Consider the following 19,411-nt stretch of genomic DNA (forward strand, 5'->3'; position numbering starts at 1 on the left):
AATAGACCTCATTACAAAACTAATATGAACTCTGTCTGTCTGGTAAAAAGTGTGTACACTTCATTTCTCTCACACCTATTTTTAAATCAATTAAAACTTTGCACAATTATTCATTGGCTTCGACAAGACATGAATCACTAAAACAAATATCTAATTAGCCAATAATTACTGGTAATTAATTATTTTGTTTGATGCCAGCAAGAGAAATTAATCCTTCAGTATTCACAAATATGGCTACATTTGTAAGGCTTGGTCTCCATAGATAACTGTTAACACTCTTTCTCCCAAACGCATTATCCGATCAAGTTGATACTTTAAAAAATTATTAATTGTAACTAACAAAACACGAATTAATAAATAAATAAAAAAAACAATTTATCAATTAATTATCGGTACTGAATTATTTTATCAGATATGGAATGAGGAAAATAACTTATAGATATATTCTTAAGTTCGGAGTTCTTCCCCTTAGTGAAGCTTTGTTCTTATAAAAGGATTTTTTTTATATTTTGCTTGTTTTCTGTTATAATTCTCTTTTAATTAAAGAAAATATCTGTAATTAATAAGATAAATGCAGACCAGGTACAAGAACTTCCCTTAGAAATTGATGCCAAAAACAATGAGCAGCCAAACTACAAAGTAAGAAAACAACCTTTGGCTAGCCAGGGAAGGAACCAATTATATCTTTGGTTCCAAACGTGAACATTTCTCTGGATGCATTAACACGCCTAATACATTTCTTTGCAGATTTGAAAAATGTTAGATTTGCACAAATGTTATGTTTCTAGATCTAGTAGAAATAAATTTGCCCTCTATCTCTAGCCAATGTTGTCGTGCTTGTTTTTTTTTTTGTAATAAAATATTGAATGCTATATTTACCTGCTAAAGTTCTTTTCCCAAATCTACCCTGTGGCCGCCATGGTGAACGCTTGTCTGTGTCTGTTGTGCTCGAGAGGTCAGTTCTTTTGCCAAATCTTCCTTGAGGTCGCCACTGGGGCTTTGAGTAACAGACGGTGAGAACTGCGGCCAAAACACAACAGCAGCTTAGGATAATTTGTGATGTCTTCATTGCGATTTTGTGTTAACCTGAATTTTAAAAAAAATATGTAAATTTACTAAATCATTTTAAAGACACACTAGTCTTAAATATTGTAATAATTTCATAATAATATGTTACTGCAATATTGCATAAACACTGAAACCAATTATACATTTAGTGTAGTTCATATCGATATAAGCCAGTGCTTCTCAAACCTTTACCAGCAAACCCCTTCTAAACCAAAGGATTTTTGGTTAGTACATCGTCCACCCAGACAGATAGGATGTCTGGGGAAACAATGATAGCTCCCTTCCCTACATCCACACACTGGGCTCAAGTTAAGCTTCAGAAATTCATTCTCTTGCCGTCAACAACGCCCTATTTCTTCCAATGTCAAGAGGAAAGTACACGTACAATAAAAAAAATTGAAACGGTGAATCGGGTCTATACAAAAGAATAAAAACCATTCAAGGCAATAGAGCCAGTGCTTTTGTTAATAGGTTCGATAGTCGTAAGATCATCCTTCTGTTCAACAAGAATTCTTCTATAGGGCCTGTTTTATTCACCCATAAGAAGTCTACAGAGCTACGGTTCGTTACTCGGGAGAAATTCGACTGTTGTTACGTAAAAAAAATGATACTAGAATCGCATTGGCGAAGACGTAGTTAAATGACTTCTTAAAAAGAACGTTTAAAATTGATATTGTTTGATGATGTCTCTCACGAAAACAGAATAAAAGTTCCCATTTAGAAGAATAAATGTCGTCACTTAATTTAATATTTTTGAATTTAAAACATCAGTGTTGTTACTTGACCAGTTTGAGAAATGATGATAAAAGTTAAAACCTAATTTCATTTTTTTTACAGTTATCACATTCTTGCAGTCCTTTTCTTTTTGTCTGGAGTCATTCTAAATGTACGTCATTAAGTTCATAAATGTACGTAATTATGTTGATAAATTACGTCATTAAGTTCATAAATGTACGTCATTAAGTTCATAAATGTACGTCATTATGTTGATAAATTACGTCATTAAGTTCATAAATGTACGTCATTATGTTGATAAATTACGTCATTAAGTTCATAAATGTACGTCATTATGTTGATAAATTACGTCATTAAGTTCATAAATGTACGTCATCATGTTTATAAACGTACGTCATCATGTTCATAAATGCATCGACACGAAACCTTCACCCTAGAACATTTCCATCAAGGGGTGCAACTTGAACCTGCTTTTCATGACACATTTAATTAGCTTGCACGACTAGATTGACGCACGGAAACGCGTGGGACATAATTATCTTCTTTTTTTTTTTTTTTTGAAGGAGTATCTATAATTTATAAGATAGGATACATTACGTCAGTAAAAAATATGGTCATGAACACAATATAAAACAAGCAAAAGATTAGAAATAAAAGCTTATATAAGGGAAACAACTGTACATTTATAGCCTATTTATAGTCTATTTATACAAAGAGGGTTTTTTCCTTAATTAATATCAAACTAAATTTATTAATTACCAATAATTATTTAACTTATTTATTGATTTTTTTTTTAGGTACAATAAATAATTATCTAAAGTTAAAGAAATAATGGGTAAAATTTCTAAAGGGACAAAACCCCAAATATTTTACCATATCTATTTATACCAAAAGGATTTATTTCCCTTGTTGGTATCAAACAAAATAATTACTTACCGGTAATTAATTGACTAATTGGTTAATTTTTTTAACTTGATTCGTGTTTTGTTAAGTACAATAAATATATGAGTAAAGCTTTAACATGATTCGAGAAAGAATTTGGGAGAAATAACGTGTTCGTGGCGCAGACCAGACACACAGAGGGAGTTGATAGAAGCTTCGGAAAGACATTGCAAGAAAAAATCGTCCGTTGTCGATTAAAATAACACAGGACTGTCACTTGACAACGTCTGCATTCTCGTCTTCCCCACGTGGGGACCTGGCTGTCATGCTGTGATACAGTCTGCCTAGTTCCAGGCAATGTGGGCGATCAACAGTCAACGGTGTGTGGTGTAAAGCTACACACCTAAATCAGCATTTTCTAACCTAAATTCTAGAGCAAATTTACCAAAAAAAAAATATATATATATATTTTTCTTAACACTTATTGTTTGGTAAAAATGTAAATTTGACCAATCATTTTTATGTAGTAAAAAAAATTGAAAAAATTTAAATAGATGATGTTCAATGGTAATAGACATAGTGAAATAAAACAAAATGTCTAGTGAGTGAGAGTTGCTAAAGCATACTAGAATGGATATCATTAAAAAAAATATACACGAAATTACTTACCAGATATAATAATGAAATATTGATGTTTACTATACTGCTTACCAGTGGCGTAGCTACTAAAGCTAGATTGGTGCGGGCCGCACAGGGCACCAGGTGGAGAGGGGCACCAAAATTCCCCTAGTGTGTATTAATTTCCTATTTCCATGAGCATTTCAGTAAAAACGACTAATTGTATGGACACGAACAAACATAGACTATTGTATTTTTAAACATGAACTAACGATTTATAAACTAGTCATGTCGCTATTTTGTTTCATCTCCTTGACAATTTCTTCCATACAATGTAAGCTATAGAACAATTTGAATCTAATTTACTAGATTTATTTCGGACACACGGTACATGTTGTTACTACACTGATCGATGCTCTGTAATATAAAGAAGAAGAAGATAGGCCAACCTTTTTTTACTTCATTGTTTAGTCCATTTGTTTAATCTAGATATTGAGTTTACAAATATATTTCTAAACTGTAGCTCTAAACAATTGTCTTAGTTTATTCATTTCTTTATGATTATTAATAGTTTAATTTTTGAAATAATTCTAATGTAATGTCAATTTTTTTAAATAATCTGACCTTTGTTTTCTACGAGTTTTTTTTTTTTAACTAACTAGTTAATTGTAATACTGTTACGTAAACAAAATGATGTACAGTGCTCAAGACTGACTAGTCTGGCTGGCGCCTCAAAACGTTTTGAAGCTCAGACAGAGAAATCGGCATCTCTGGTTCTGTCCAGTCTGTGTAGTCTATAAGGGCCCCATACCCAGATCTACCCACCTATCGGTGTAGCAGATAATGACATCTGATGGGTAGGACTTTAGTGTAGCTGATTCCAAGTTTTGGAGTATAGCAGGTGTTAATCGCTTCTTGGTGGCTCCCTCTTGCCCCATAAGGGACATGTTTATTTGTCGGGCCGGCAATCTCCTCCACGGAGGGCAAATATTAATTCTTCTAATAGGAATTCTATCAGTGGAGAGCCCAGCTGATTTAGACAAATTGGCCGCTATGTGGAGGAACGATCTCATTTTAATGCGGTTCGTCTCTCTCCACTGTTGCACTAAGATTGTGGTGGGTAGCCTAGAGTCGCCCCTTTTTTAGCGCTCGTAGGCCGTAAGTACCGCCCTCTCCCTTCTTAAATGTAAAGGGGCCACGTTTGTTAAGATTTCATCATCTTCATTTAAATCCAAAGATGGATTCAATGAGTGGTGGAGGTTATCCCCGAAAATAGAAAAACATGAGACCAGCAGAGCTCACATTCAGTCATCGCTTGCTTGGAGGGAACTTGAAGTTCGCCTGAGAGTAGGAAACAATATGGACAACAAGGCCCAAGATTTGATTATACAAGAGACGAAAACCTGGAGAGTTAGTAAATTTACTATCAAAGTACGATCCACTCTTGAGGGAGCATGTGCTTCGAAGTAAGCTTTGTTCCAGACCGAATACATACATGTCTCCACAAATACAAAATGAATTTATTACAAAATTGGGGGATCACGCTAAAAAACAAATCATACAGCAAGTAAAACAAGCCAAATATTTCTCTATTATTTTTGACAGTACACCTGACATCTTAAAGCTGGATCAAACTTCCCAAATTTTACGGTACGTTGTCATGGATAATGACGGGGTGCAGGTTCGTGAGTCTTTTGTTGACTTCATCGACACAAAAGACAAGCATGCTGCTGGAATCGCTGAGATGATTCTAGAGAAACTGCGTTCGGATGGCTTAGACATAATGGACTGCAGGGGTCAAGGCTATGATAATGCTGCGGTCATGAAAGGTCAAAACTACTGTGTCCAAAAACGTATTCTAGAAGTCACTATTCATTGCCTGCTCAAACTCTGGAGACATTAACTAGCAGAGATGAAAATTCATCGACTAGATCTGAAGCAGGTGGATTATTGGTTGCTGTTCAGTCTTTTAATTTTCTCACCTATCTTGGATTTTTGGGCTCCTGTATTAACTGAAATTAATGATGCGCAATTCTATCTTCAAAAACAAGGAATGTCTATTCGAGACTGCTCACTCAAACTAAAAACATTAGAGACATTTTAAAGTAGTAATCGAGAGGACATCGCTGAAGCCAGCATTACCTTTGCCGAAAGCGTGTGCTCAGATCTGAGAATCAGTACAGAACCTCAAAAACGTATTGAAAAAAGATGCCTGGTGAGAAAAGTGACTACTCTGTACTTACACACAAAGAAGAGCTACGAAGGGAAATTTATTCTACCTTGGACAGGATTGTTCAAGAAATAATCACCCGATTCTTGCAACTTCCTGATGTAGCAGATAGATATGAATTTTAGCCGCTTTTCCAGCTATTAAATCCTCAGGTCGAAATCAATCTCGATAGTACTCCTAGCGACATTGATAAAAACGAATTTTTGCTGGAGCGAAAGAGGCTTCAACGGTTTGTCACAGTTTCATCAGAAGCCTCCGAACTTCAAAAACAAGGACCTGTTGAGCTCTTGAATTTGATAAAAAAATATCAGCTATATAATTCAGTCACAAATATCGTCATCATGATACGCATATTTTTTACTATTGCGTTAAGCGTTGCTACATGCGAGAGAAGTTTTTTTCAAACTTAAACTGATCAAGAATTATTTGCGATCAACGATGACTCACTAATTTGGCCATTTTGTCCATTGAACAAGAGCTGGTGGAAAAAAATGGATTTCGTTAAAATTATTGATACTTTTGCCAGCAAGAAAGCGCGTAAAATTCATTTGTAGTATGTTTATGTAAAAGTGATTTTTTTTAATTAATAATATTTGATTTATGAATACATACTTTTTTGAACAGGTTTTGCAATGTTATTAATGAGTTAGTTTTTTTTTTTTTTGGGGGGGGGGCATCAAGATGAGGTACCGCACCAGGCATCATATACTCTAGCTACGCCACTGCTGCTTACTTACTAAGCTTCAGATTTGTCACGTGAACAATGGTAACGTAACTCGTGTATAAGTTTAACTACAAAGATTTAGAATTAAATAAAATACAATATAAAAAAAAGGCTACATATGATGCCTTCAGGATGCTATTTAGAAAAAGTCCAACTAGTTTTTAATCCAGATCAATGATTTTTTTTTTTTTATGTAATGTCTAAAAAGTGCAAAAAAAAAAATACATTAACATAGTTGATCCGCTGTTGTTGTTTTTATTATTATTATTATTATTGTATGTCACTTTGATTTTATTGTTTTGTACTTTATTTTCTTTTCATGGAGGGGAAATGAATAAAAAAAAAAAGGCAAATTAATCGCCATTTAAATGTCGATTAAAATTATCTCATTTTTTTTTCTAATCTTAAAACGTTGACCTCAAATTTAAATAGTGATATGATGCAATACAGAGACGATTCTTGCGACAGACGTTTTAGTTGCCAGAAAATAGAAATAGAACTTTGAATGTACTTCAAGGATATCATTTGAACTATGAAATAAGTCCGAGTTATTGTAACAGAATCAAAGTCAACTAAGACAGAGAATGACAAAGATTGCCAGAGAATGACAAAGATTATGACAAAGATTGACAGAGAATGACAAAGATTGACAGAGAATGACAAAGATTGACAAGGAATGACAAAGATTGACAGAGAATAACAAAGATTGGCAGAGAATGACAAAGATTGATAGAGAATGACAAAAGATTGCCAGAGAATGACAAAGATTAACCAAAAATTATAATGAATTACAAAGAATGACAAAGTTTACCAGAGAATGACAAAGACTGACAGAGAATGACAAAGACTGACAGAGAATGGCAAAGACTGACAAAGAATGACAAAGTTTGCCAGAGAATGACAAAGACTGACAGAGAATGACAAAGACTGACAGAGAATGACAAAGACTGACAAAGAATGACAAAGTTTGCCAGAGAATGACAAACACTGACAGAGAAAGACAAAGACTGACAAAGAATGACAAAGACTGACAGAGAATGACAAAGACTGACAGAGAATGACAAAGACTGACAGAGAATGACAAAGACTAACAGAGAATGACAAAGACTGACAAAGAATGACAAAGATTGACAAAGAATGACAAAGTTTGCCAGAGAATGACAAAGACTGACAGAGAATGACAAAGACTGACAGAGAATGACAAAGATTGACAAAGAATGACAAAGATTGACAAAGAATGACAAAGAATATTAGAAACACAGAGACTGGCAGAGACATAGATAATGACAAACTCTGACAGAAACGGACAGAGAGAAAACGAACCCTATAAACGTTTTCTGCTTCAATGTGTGGGTAAAGAGAGGGACTAGATAAGTCATGGTCCTAAATGTTACTCGAGAAGTGTCAACAGGAAATGTATTTATGGATTGGCTTCTCAAAGATTCAAATATTGACACCTAATGGGAGTTAGTAGGTAATGAAACAAGCAAAATATATTTCTAAGAAGTATTATTTTGAAAATACAGAGCTTGTCTAGTGGAAGAGCTCCATATTCACTCTAAAGGGAAGAACTCTACATGCACATATCTCTCAATAGTATACTTTTTTTTGTTTCCCTTTTTCGAAATAAACCAAAAAGAACTTATTGCCACAATTGAATAAACTTGATTGCTTAAATTTTTGGTTCCTGTTCTGTTTGGAACAATGAATAATTGTGGGATGGGAAATGGGCGATATGATATGTCTAGTAGCTGTACCAGACAGAGTGAGCTGATTAAAAGCTTTGTAAAAATGAAATGTTTTTGTAAGTTTTTTCCCGCTATGAAACATTTAGGTTTAAAATAATAGAAATGAGGGATGGGCAAGCTTATATTTGAGGGGGGGGGGCAAGCTTATATTTGAGGGGGGGGGGTGCAAGCCTATATTTGAAAAAAAAAAAAAAAGGGGGGGGGGAGTCAGCTGAAAAATTTGAAACTAAATGTTAACTCTAATTCTGTGAAGCTCTTTTTGAAATAAAGTTACATTTTGTGTTAATAGTGTGTGATCACGTAATCAATCTTTTTATGATCAGGTGCCTCAGCTAGGCCAGATTCAACCCAGAAAAGCGCTGCGCCAGTGTTGAAATGTACTTTTGTGTATAAATGTGTGTGTGTGTGTGTGTGTGAGAGAGAGAGAGAAAGAGAGAGAGAGTTAATCTGTGTGCATGCTTGCCTGCAGGTTTGTGTGATTTGGAAGTTAGACAATTTGGGTAAAAAGAACAAAAAAAAGTGTTACTTCATTTCACAGTGACTGCCCTTGGCCAAGCAGTCAAGTATTTTGCATATCGCAGGATTGTTGGGCGTGACGACCCGCTGCAGCCTGAACGTTCGAGCTCTCTCCCTTACCACCCTTCTCAACGACCCACGACCCACCTACCAGCAGTGGAGTAGCTACCATGGTACCAAGAGTTTAAATGAACCCGGGCCCATGAGTAATAGGAATTGGGGGCCCTCAAGGGCACTTAAAAAATCGATATATGTGATTTCTAAATAAGTGTATGAAGAGCTTACAAATAACTTGCATCGCCACAAAAACGATGTCATAGAGCTTTTAGCCAATGTAAGAGAAAAAGAAACTCAAACTAAACTTTTCTATGAAATAATTGTCATCACTCAAGGACAATTAAAAAAATGTCTCCATTCAAAGTAAACAGAACAGTAGCCATCGGGCATTGCCTTAACCGAGACGCGCCATATGTTTATTCTGCAAACCTCAATTTCAAAATGCCGTCAGCGGAGTTGAAGACGTTGTTTAATCATCTCTAAACTTTAATGAAGCATCAAAAACTGAACACGTGGAGGTATGGGTACACGTGACTTCTTCTAGTGCTACAGGTCACAAGGTCACAAGGTTACCAGTCGTCCTGCAAGAGGAGGATCGGTTCTCTTTTTTTTTTATAAACTCAGTCACACTACCATAGCTGCGGTGAGTGGTAACGCGCTTCAGAACCGGAGTGTCCCGGGTTTGAATCATGGTGAAGACTGGAATTTTATTTCGGGATCTTTATGACACCTCTGAGTCCACCCAGCTCTAATGGGTATCTAGCATTAGGTAAGGCGGTTGTGCTGGCCTTATGACACCCTCGTTAGCCGAGGACTACAGAAACAGCTCTGACCTATAGACCGCATAGTCTGAAAGGAGAATTTATATATATATATATAAAGTAAACCGAGGGCCAATCGCTGTCGTTCCAAACGGCCTATTAGGGTCTGTGCCTGATGTGAGCCCCGGACTTTAAAAAAAAGGCCGTCCACCACTGTATGCTGAAGATTCTAGACCTCAACAACAACAGCAACATCACTACCACATCTCTACCCACACACGACCTGTATGCTCTACATGTACAACTACATTCGATCACGAGCACATCTTTAACAGCTCTGTGATACATGGCACAGCACGGGTTAGTCAGTACGAGTTTAAAGAATGAAAAGGTGAAGGTCGGGTGATTTGCGAGAGGCTGAGACATGAAGAGAGGGTGTTGGGAGGTGGGGGGGGGAGGAGGTCGAGATGCTCACATCCTGCTGGTGTTCGTGTAGTCTCGAGTTGATGTCTGACCTGGTTAAGAGTACACTGCAAACAACCGGTTGACCCCAGATTGTCGACCAGAAGAGGAAATGTAAGTCCATACCGAAATATCCCAGCAAATATTGATCTTGATGATACATCAACAGATCTCTACCTGTGATTTCCATTGATGAGGAATATCAGCATGCGGCTATTGATCTGTAGTTTAAGTGTTGGGGGGGGGATGTATAGTTTGCTTCTTTTTTTAATTAATTTCTTATGTTAGAGACAATCATATTTAGCCGGAGCCATTATCATTCAATTTGAAAAGGAGTGTAGATATGTGTGTGTGTGTCCCGTATAGCAGCGAGTATAGATATGTGTGTGTCCCGTATAGCAATGTAAACAAAGTTACTAAAGATGATAAAACTTGGCATAAATGTTCCTTGAGTACTAACTGGAATAGTAACGTGTGTTAAGTAACCCTAAAACAAGCTCAACAAGAACTCAGTTATTGTTAAACTAGGACTGACACGCCATATTGTTTAATACTCAAAACTATAGCCAAATTTAAATTTAATTAATTTTACTTTTTAAAATGATAAAGGTCAAGCCTATAGTTTCCCCCCCCCCTTTCCTGTGGCCAACGAGCTTGGAATTCATTTCTCAGTGATACACTCCAACTGTTAAATGTCTAGGAAAATCGTTGCAGCAATTTTTGTGATCCGTGTCCAGGTTCCCCCCCCCCCCCCACTCCGTCCACCCTCCATGACGTTGTGACTTGAATAGAGGTATTGTAAATGGATATCATCCCACATATTCATACATCATTAATGCTCGGGCTACTGCTTTGCTATCAGGACCCTTCCAATTTCTGCACATAGTGAAACCTCAGAGACTCGGTTCCTTAGGGCGCGATAAATTTTCAATATTCAAATATCACAAGATCCACGTGTAGTCACTTATGGTAAATCTATTTGAACTTTTAATGGATTAAAGAAGTGTCACTTAGTATACTGCATACAAGAGGGAGTTCATTGTGTATGTAAGAAAGTAGTGGATGGAACAACTCAAAGAGGATTGCATTTTGTGAAGTCAATTAAGAGACATTGAGTGAATGAGAGGGAGTTTGGTTGGAAACGACGTCTGCAATTAGTTTCAGAAGTTTAGAAATGAAGAGTAACGTTTCAAGCCTACACTCCATCTGAGCGGCAATGGATTCTGAAACTCGTGGCCGTCATAGCGAAGGTCCAGGCAGTCATCTGAGTTATCCTAGAATAGGAATGAGGCATGAGCTTTTACTCATTGTTTGTGTGCGTGTGTGTTGGTTTGTGTGTTGTAGGGTTTGTGTATGTGTGTTTTTGTGTGTTGTAGATTTTGTGTTTGTGTGTTGTAGTGTGTATGTATGTGTGTTTGTGTGTGTTTATTGTAGGTTTTGTGTTTGTGTGTTAAAGGGTTTGTGTATGTGTGTTGTAGATTTTGTGTTTGTGTGTTGTAGGGTGTTTGTATGTGTGTTTGTGTATGTTTATTGTAGGTTTTGTGTTTGTGTGTTAAAGGGTTTGTGTATGAGTATGTGTGTGTGTGTGTTGTAGGTTTGTGTGTGTGTGTGTGTGTGTGCTTGTCGGAAAAAGAAAACTATTTTTGGAATTTTTTTTACCCTCTTTGATATAAATCACTTTTACTTTTTTGTTCCCACCAAATGTCCAACATTTAAAACTGATACAATTGAAGCAAAGTAACAAAAATTGTTATTTAAATATTTTATTTCATTTTGTTCGTTTACACTAATTAGCACAATTTAATAAAAAACAACACGAAAGTCAGTTTTTAATAGAGATTGTCTCAAATCATTTTTCTTTTCATTGAATTAGATTAATGAGGGGCGGCCTTTGTATTTCTTATTTCTTCTTGATCGACAGTCGTTAAGTAGTTCAGCAGTTGCCAGCCAGAAGTGAAAGAGGTCAAATGATCCACCCAGGTCCCACACCGCAACGAACTAAAAACCCACCAGCAAAACTTGAAAGAGCCAACACAAGAAATTATTAATCTTTTAACAATCCAACGTTTTAATTCAAACATATGATTGAAGGTGAAACCTGTTTTTCAACATGATTAATTTTATTTAGTGTTTTTATCACCAAGATTACGATTTTCCAAATTGTGCTAGAACAGATTCGCAATCAACTTATAAAAATGTTTATGAAAAAAAAAAAAAGCTATTCTTGACTTAATTAGGGCTTAGTTTGGAGCATTGTTACGAGACATAAACATTTTTAGAACACGCGCTGTTTAGACACAAATTATTGAGACACTGGTAGGAAACTTTTGCATTGTTGGGACACAACTGTTAGGACACATTTAGATTGTTAGGACACACTTAGGTTATTAAATTACATTGATGGAAAAAATCTGCATTTTCGAAGCACGGCTTATTGTAATAACACAATTAGATTGTAAGAACATACTTAGATCATTAAGACACACGAAAGTTTTTAGGACACACTTAACTTGATACTGAAAATATAGATTGTTTGGACGCAAGTTGTTAGAACATGCTAAGATTGTTAGAAGACATCTAGATTGTTATGAAACACTTAGAATGTTACAAGACACTTAAATTGTCAGGACACACTTAGTTTGTTATGACACACTTAATTTCTTAGGACACAATTAAACTGTTAGGACACACTTAATTTCTTAGGACATATGTTAGGACACACTTAATTTCTTAGGACTCACTTTAACTGTTAGGACACACTTGAAAGTTGGAACACACTTAGATCATTAGGGCAGACTTAGATTGTTAGGACACACTTATATAGTTAAGAATCACTTACATTGTTAGCAGACACCTCTATGTTTGCGACACGGTTATTGTCGTAATGTAAGTCCATTTTCACATGTCCCTACTCTCACAACCACCACTGATGTCCCTACTCTCACAACCACACCACTGATGGTGACTTTCCCTGGTGCATGCTACCCAACCAGACATGGTGGTCATGTAATCAGCATTGTGCTCAACAATAGTCTGTTAAGCGGTGCATCTCATTCTCATAAATACAATGTCAATGGGTTCGTACCCCCACCCCTCTGTACAAAACACTGATATAGTCCTCTGCTACCTTACACTGTCCATGACTAAAAAAAAACACATTGAATGACATTAGTGTTGACATTCACTAGGACAATGCAGAGAGAGACAGAGAGAGAAAAGGCAGTTGTGTTTTCAGAGGACATGGTCAGATGAAAATGGCATTGACGATTACATCACAACGGATGGACGGAAGGCTTCTCGTGTTGGAGGTGATGGAGACGACCAAACAAAAAAAAGGGAAAGTATTGTATCAAACATCGATTTGACAATAATTACACAATCATGCTGTTCCGATTGAGCATTGCTTGTGCTTGTAGGGAGACCATTCTGTCAGCTGTAGTTAGCGTTACTGGCACCGTTGTGTCTGTCATCGCTCAACACATTCATCTCATCGCTAGCCTCATTGGCTCGTGAATGTTTACAAACATATATCTGAACGGTTTAATTTAAACTGTTTAAGATCCAGCGCCCGTGGTATTCCCACAAAGTATCCAAAAGCTCGTTTTAATCGCCCATGTGATATTGGAAATAGTGTATTTTTCTCTGTCAACTTTTTAGACGTCACGTCTTGATAACAACTCAGACCTAGAGTTTTTAAAATGAAGTGTTTAAATAAAGCAACAGTTTGTATTCGATTCAAAGAAGAGAAATAAAAAAATGCGCTTCAAATATAAGACTAGTTCAAACTCTGCTTTAAAAATCCAAGTTCCTAACGTAAATTCTCTTCTTTTAAAAAAAAATGCAACTACAAATAAGCTACAATAACAGTATCTTCCAACCACACACACATGCATAATAGTTTAAGCTGAAGAATTTTATACACTGGCAAGTAACAAGGCTCTTGAATTATTTTCCAGGTTTAATAGAAAAAAAAACATCCATAAGAATAGGCATTGTTTAATCAGGCATACTACTATGTGAGAAATGTTACATGAAATCAATGAAACACATTTTTGACATCCTCCCACCAACTTTTGTGGTTGTTTTGTTGTTGTTGTTGTTTTTGTTGTTGTTTTGTTGTTGTTGTTTTAACATTTCCATCCATACAGAAAGTGTAAGCTAAAGGTAAATTGAAAAAAAAAAATTACTTTTGACTTTTGATTTTAAATTTAAATTAAGGATTGTTTAATATTCCTCTAGTACAGTTATACAGTTTCCTTTTCTAGAATATTCCCGGAATGTTCTATGAAACAGACAGTAACGTGCCTCTGGTATAATAGAATCTAATAATTTAATAACCATTCTTTCTTTTTTTTTTTTACTGTTAGGTAAAATTAGTTTTATGAAACTTTTTTTTATAGTCCGCTAGGGGCGAGGGGGTGCCCGAAGCACTGCAGCAATTAATAACTAGTTAATCAGCTCTTAGTCTTGTGTTTCAATAACTAGTTAATCAGCTCTTAGTCTTGTGTTTCAATAACTAGTTAATCAGCTCTTAGTCTTGTGTTTCAATAACTAGTTAATCAGCTCTTAGTCTTGTGTTTCAATAACTAGTTAATCAGCTCTTAGTCTTGTGTTTTAATAACTAGTTAATCAGCTCTTAGTCTTGTGTTTCAATAACTAGTTAATCAGCTCTTAGTCTTGTGTTTCAATAACTAGTTAATCAGCTCTTAGTCTTGTGTTTCAATAACTAGTTAATCAGCTCTTAGTCTTGTGTTTCAATAACTAGTTAATCAGCTCTTAGTCTTGTGTTTCAATAACTAGTTAATCAGCTCTTAGTCTTGTGTTTCAATAAGTAGTTAATCAGCTCTTAGTCTTGTGTTTCAATAACTAGTTAATCAGCTCTTAGTCTTGTGTTTCAATAAGTAGTTAATCAGCTCTTAGTCTTGTGTTTCAATAACTAGTTAATCAGCTCTTAGTCTTGTGTTTCAATAACTAGTTAATCAGCTCTTAGTCTTGTGTTTTAATAACTAGTTAATCAGCTCTTAGTCTTGTGTTTTAATAACTAGTTAATCAGCTCTTAGTCTTGTGTTTTAATAACTAGTTAATCAGCTCTTAGTCTTGTGTTTTAATAACTAGTTAATCAGCTCTTAGTCTTGTGTTTCAATAACTAGTTAATCAGCTCTTAGTCTTGTGTTTCAATAACTAGTTAATCAGCTCTTAGTCTTGTGTTTCAATAACTAGTTAATCAGCTCTTAGTCTTGTGTCTCAATAACTAGTTAATCAGCTCTTAGTCTTGTGTTTCAATAACTAGTTAATCAGCTCTTAGTCTTGTGTTTCAATAACTAGTTAATCAGCTCTTAGTCTTGTGTTTCAATAACTAGTTAATCAGCTCTTAGTCTTGTGTTTCAATAACTAGTTAATCAGCTCTTAGTCTTGTGTTTCAATAACTAGTTAATCAGCTCTTAGTCTTGTGTTTCAATAACTAGTTAATCAGCTCTTAGTCTTGTGTTTCAATAACTAGTTAATCAGCTCTTAGTCTTGTGTTTCAATAACTAGTTAATCAGCTCTTAGTCTTGTGTTTCAATAACTAGTTAATCAGCTCTTAGTCTTGTGTTTCAATAACTAGTTAATCAGCTCTTAGTCTTGTGTTTCAATAACTAGTTAATCAGCTCTTAGTCTTGTGCTTCAATAACTAGTTAATCAGCTCTTAGTCTTGTGTTTCAATAACTAGTTAATCAGCTCTTAGTCTTGTGTTTCAATAACTAGTTAATCAGCTCTTAGTCGTGTGTTTCAATAACTAGTTAATCAGCTCTTAGTCTTGTGTTTCAATAACTAGTTAATCAGCTCTTAGTCTTGTGTTTCAATAACTAGTTAATCAGCTCTTAGTCTTGTGTTTCAATAACTAGTTAATCAGCTCTTAGTCTTGTGTTTCAATAACTAGTTAATCAGCTCTTAGTCTTGTGTTTCAATAACTAGTTAATCAGCTCTTAGTCTTGTGTTTCAATAACTAGTTAATCAGCTCTTAGTCTTGTGTTTCAATAAAAAAAAGAATAAACGAACGATATATTTTAACGAAATTTTTTTCGAGAGAAATATTGTAAGAGGATTAGAAACCATAAGCTAATGGTACCGTGTGACACCAACACCGTGTGACGCCAACACTAACGACGCCACTAGATCGAGTTTCTGTTGTTTTACTCATAAAAGTCATGTTTCAGGTCAAGGGCTTTTTGATTGAGTTACCACGTGTGCGACTTATTAAAAAAAAACATGACCTACTATAGAAATCAATGTGGCTAAAAATAATTTGTTTGCGGACCTCTTGTTCTAATTATATACCGTACTAAATCAAACCTGTCCAAGAGCAATAACCCAAACAGCACATCAGAGCAGACTTCAGGTTCATTGTGTGAGTAAAGGCGGAAAGAAGATCTCACGATATTTCAGCCACGCAAAAAAATAATTTTTGTTTTTATTTTACAAAAGTCAGTTAATAGATTTGTCAACTATGAGAGGTCGCATTGAAATGATATGTCAGATTTGATTTCGCGGATAAAAACGGAAATTTCGCGTTGTCTGAATGAATGAGATTAAATACCCACTTAATAGAGAATCAAACAAGGTAGATAAACCTTTACACAGTAGACAGTTGTAAAGTAAAGTTACCCCTTTCAGACCTTGCGACCTAGAGGATCAGAGGAACGATCATCCGACTGCAAACGGCGGGAGTCACGTGGACAGCACAACGACCTTTACTTCCCCCCACGTATGTCAGGGGGCATCCAAAAACGCCGGATTTTCTAAAGACCTACCATCACCAGAATTCGAACTAGAGACCCTTCCGCTCAGAAACCAAGCGTTTTAATACTCGGCCACCACGCCTCACACAAAGGTCTATGGGTAGGATCAAATGAAACGATCAGTCGAGTTCATTAACAACACAAGGAAAAGATTTACTCAAGCTTTGAGCAAGTATGAGAAGTAAATAAGTTTTGACTAAAGATCAACTTATCTATATAGGTCCCAAATTAGTTTGTTTATTATGGCTTAAGTTGGGTTTGGGTGTTCTATAGTGTAATAAAGCCAATATTGTCTTACTAGTGTGTATGCAAGTGTATCGTGGTGAAGGAAAGGGTTTTAACGATGTATTCAGGTGTGTCATGGTGAAGGAAAGGGTTATAACGATGTATGCAAGTGTATCATGGTGAAGGAAAGGGTTATAACGATGTATTAAGATAAATAAATGTGCATGAAATGTTTTGAAAAGAAAATAATAAAGTAACCCCTTTCAGACATTGCGATCTATAGGGCAGATGACGTCATCTGTTTCTTTGGCTGACATTTAACGAGGGTGTCATGTTTACTGTCCCCAATGTCAGGTACCCATTAGAGTAGGACGGACTCAGGGGCGCCCTTAAATGAAATTAAAAAAGGGTAAGGTGTAGAAAGGTGAATAATGACATCTGTGTTGGTAAATTAAAAGATAAAATCTTTCAGACACATCCACTTTTGGAGGCAGATGTAAAGCTCATTTGTTTTATGGACGACGATTTACGAGGGTGTCGTATGGTCAGCACAACAACCAATCGCCTTTACTATCCTAGTGTAAATTCCCGAACTTTAAAATTCCAGTGTACATAAGGACCAAGACCACTTGGTTCGGAGCCTAGCGCTATATCACTCGGCCACCACGCCCCATGAGAAGGCGAAGGAGAAATATTTTTTAATATGTGTGTGTGTCTGTGTGTGTGTGTGTTTATCTTTGTGAAGGAATATGTGCGCGAAGTTTTAAAGTAATGATTGAGTTTAATATGCAAGCAAGTATTGAACAAATGTGTTCATCTTTGGGGAAATTAGCTGTCTAGTGTGTCAAAGAACAGATATATAGAATATACATTTAAAAAAAAAAACTCCAGCAGTCTGGGATCAGTTCCCGATTGAATTATCTGTGAGACTTGGTGGTAATAGTGTGTGCAAAAAATGATGTTGAGAAATAGATACTGAGAGAGAGAGAGAGAGAAGCAGAAAGAAAGAAGGAAAGATAAGGAGAACGGGAGAGAAGGAGAAAAGGGGGGGGGGAGTGAGAGAGAGTATGTTTAGGTTAAGACAAAAGAGTCCCCATGTTTGGTCTAACTCGATGCAGTCAACCCATAGTGTCACTCTTTCAATCCCTGATATCAAGTCCCAGACTAATTTATAATGCTGTACTTTTTACTCTTCCACACCAACAGCTTACGAAACGAACCAACTGTATTTCATGTCTTTGTGTGCAACTTTTAAGTTTCTTTTAAATAAGTAAACATTTCAGACCCACTGAAACAAAATTATGGTTAGAATAAAATTTCATTCGTTTGTATTTATATAATTAGGCTTGAAGGAACTCCTTACAGATTGTTTATAGTTGTCTAGAAAGAAGAATATTGACAAAACAAAGTGTGATATAAGCGGAATTTTATCTGTATCAATAAATATTTTATTAGATTTTATAGTGTAAATAACAATTGGAGTAGATAGATAGATAGATAGATAGATAGATAGATAGATAGATAGATAGATAGATAGATAGATAGATAGATAGATAGATAGATAGATAGATATAGATAGATAGATAGATAGATAGATAGATAGATAGATAGATAGATAGATAGATAGATAGATAGATAGATAGATAGATAGATAGACGAAAGGACGGAAGTACGGACAGACAAACAGACACACAGACATATACATACAAACATAATACATACATACAAACATTCATACAAACATTCATACAAACATTCATACAAAATTCAATCCCAAATCTGCAAACGCCCATTAGCAGAGGCACAGGCACACACACATGACAAACACACACATTCAGAAACTCATACAAGTGATAAACTTAGTTAAAAATAAACATAGCTTCCCTGTAGGAAAGGGCCTGGTTTCTAGAGTTGATTGGTACACTAAGCCTCTAGGTCCGTGGGGTCAGTCGAGATTACCTCCCTGTAGCCATTAGATGACCAGCGAGATGACCAGTAGTTAAATTTGTCATTTAGGGTGACCACCGACACATTTCTACTTGGCCTGTGACTTTCTAGATGTACTACTTTCTCTTCAGATTATCTCTACAGTTCAATCAAACATTGTGTATACTTATATAATGCTGCTAATTGTGGCATTGGCATTATTTATTTTTAAAAAAGCATCATAACATTGTGATAACATCTTGTATATGTAGTGTTATATAACTTCTTGTATATGTAGTGTCTCATATAACATCTTGTATATGTAGTTTCATATAACTTTTTGCATATGTAGTGTTATATAACTTCTTGTATATGTAGTGTCTCATATAACATCTTGTATATGTAGTTTCATATAACTTCTTGCATATGTAGTGTTATATAACTTCTTGTATATGTAGTGTCTCATATAACATCTTGTATATGTAGTTTCATATAACTTCTTGCATATGTAGTGTCATATAACTTCTTGTATATGTAGTGTCTCATATAATATCTTGTATATGTAGTTTCATATAACTTCTTGCATATGTAGTGTCATATAACTTCTTGTATATGTAGTGTCATATAACTTCTTGTATATGTAGTGTCATATAACTTCTTGTATATGTAGTGTCATATAA

The 19,411-nt window shown here is 35.5% G+C and overlaps 1 protein-coding gene across 1 annotated transcript in view; it reads right to left on the bottom strand.

Moving 5' to 3' along the window:
* LOC106054856 (abdominal ganglion neuropeptides L5-67-like) overlaps positions 1 to 19,411 on the bottom strand; it is a 57,834-nt gene that overhangs the window by 4,580 nt on the left and 33,843 nt on the right. The window contains exon 2 of the mRNA XM_056004574.1: positions 880 to 1,086. Within this exon, the coding sequence (XP_055860549.1) occupies positions 880 to 1,069 (190 nt within the window). The 5' untranslated portion in view covers positions 1,070 to 1,086. The remainder of the gene's footprint in view (positions 1 to 879; positions 1,087 to 19,411) is intronic.

The sequence above is a fragment of the Biomphalaria glabrata genome, chromosome 11 (genome assembly GCF_947242115.1).
Source record: "Biomphalaria glabrata chromosome 11, xgBioGlab47.1, whole genome shotgun sequence".
NCBI classification, from domain to species: Eukaryota; Metazoa; Mollusca; class Gastropoda; family Planorbidae; genus Biomphalaria; species Biomphalaria glabrata.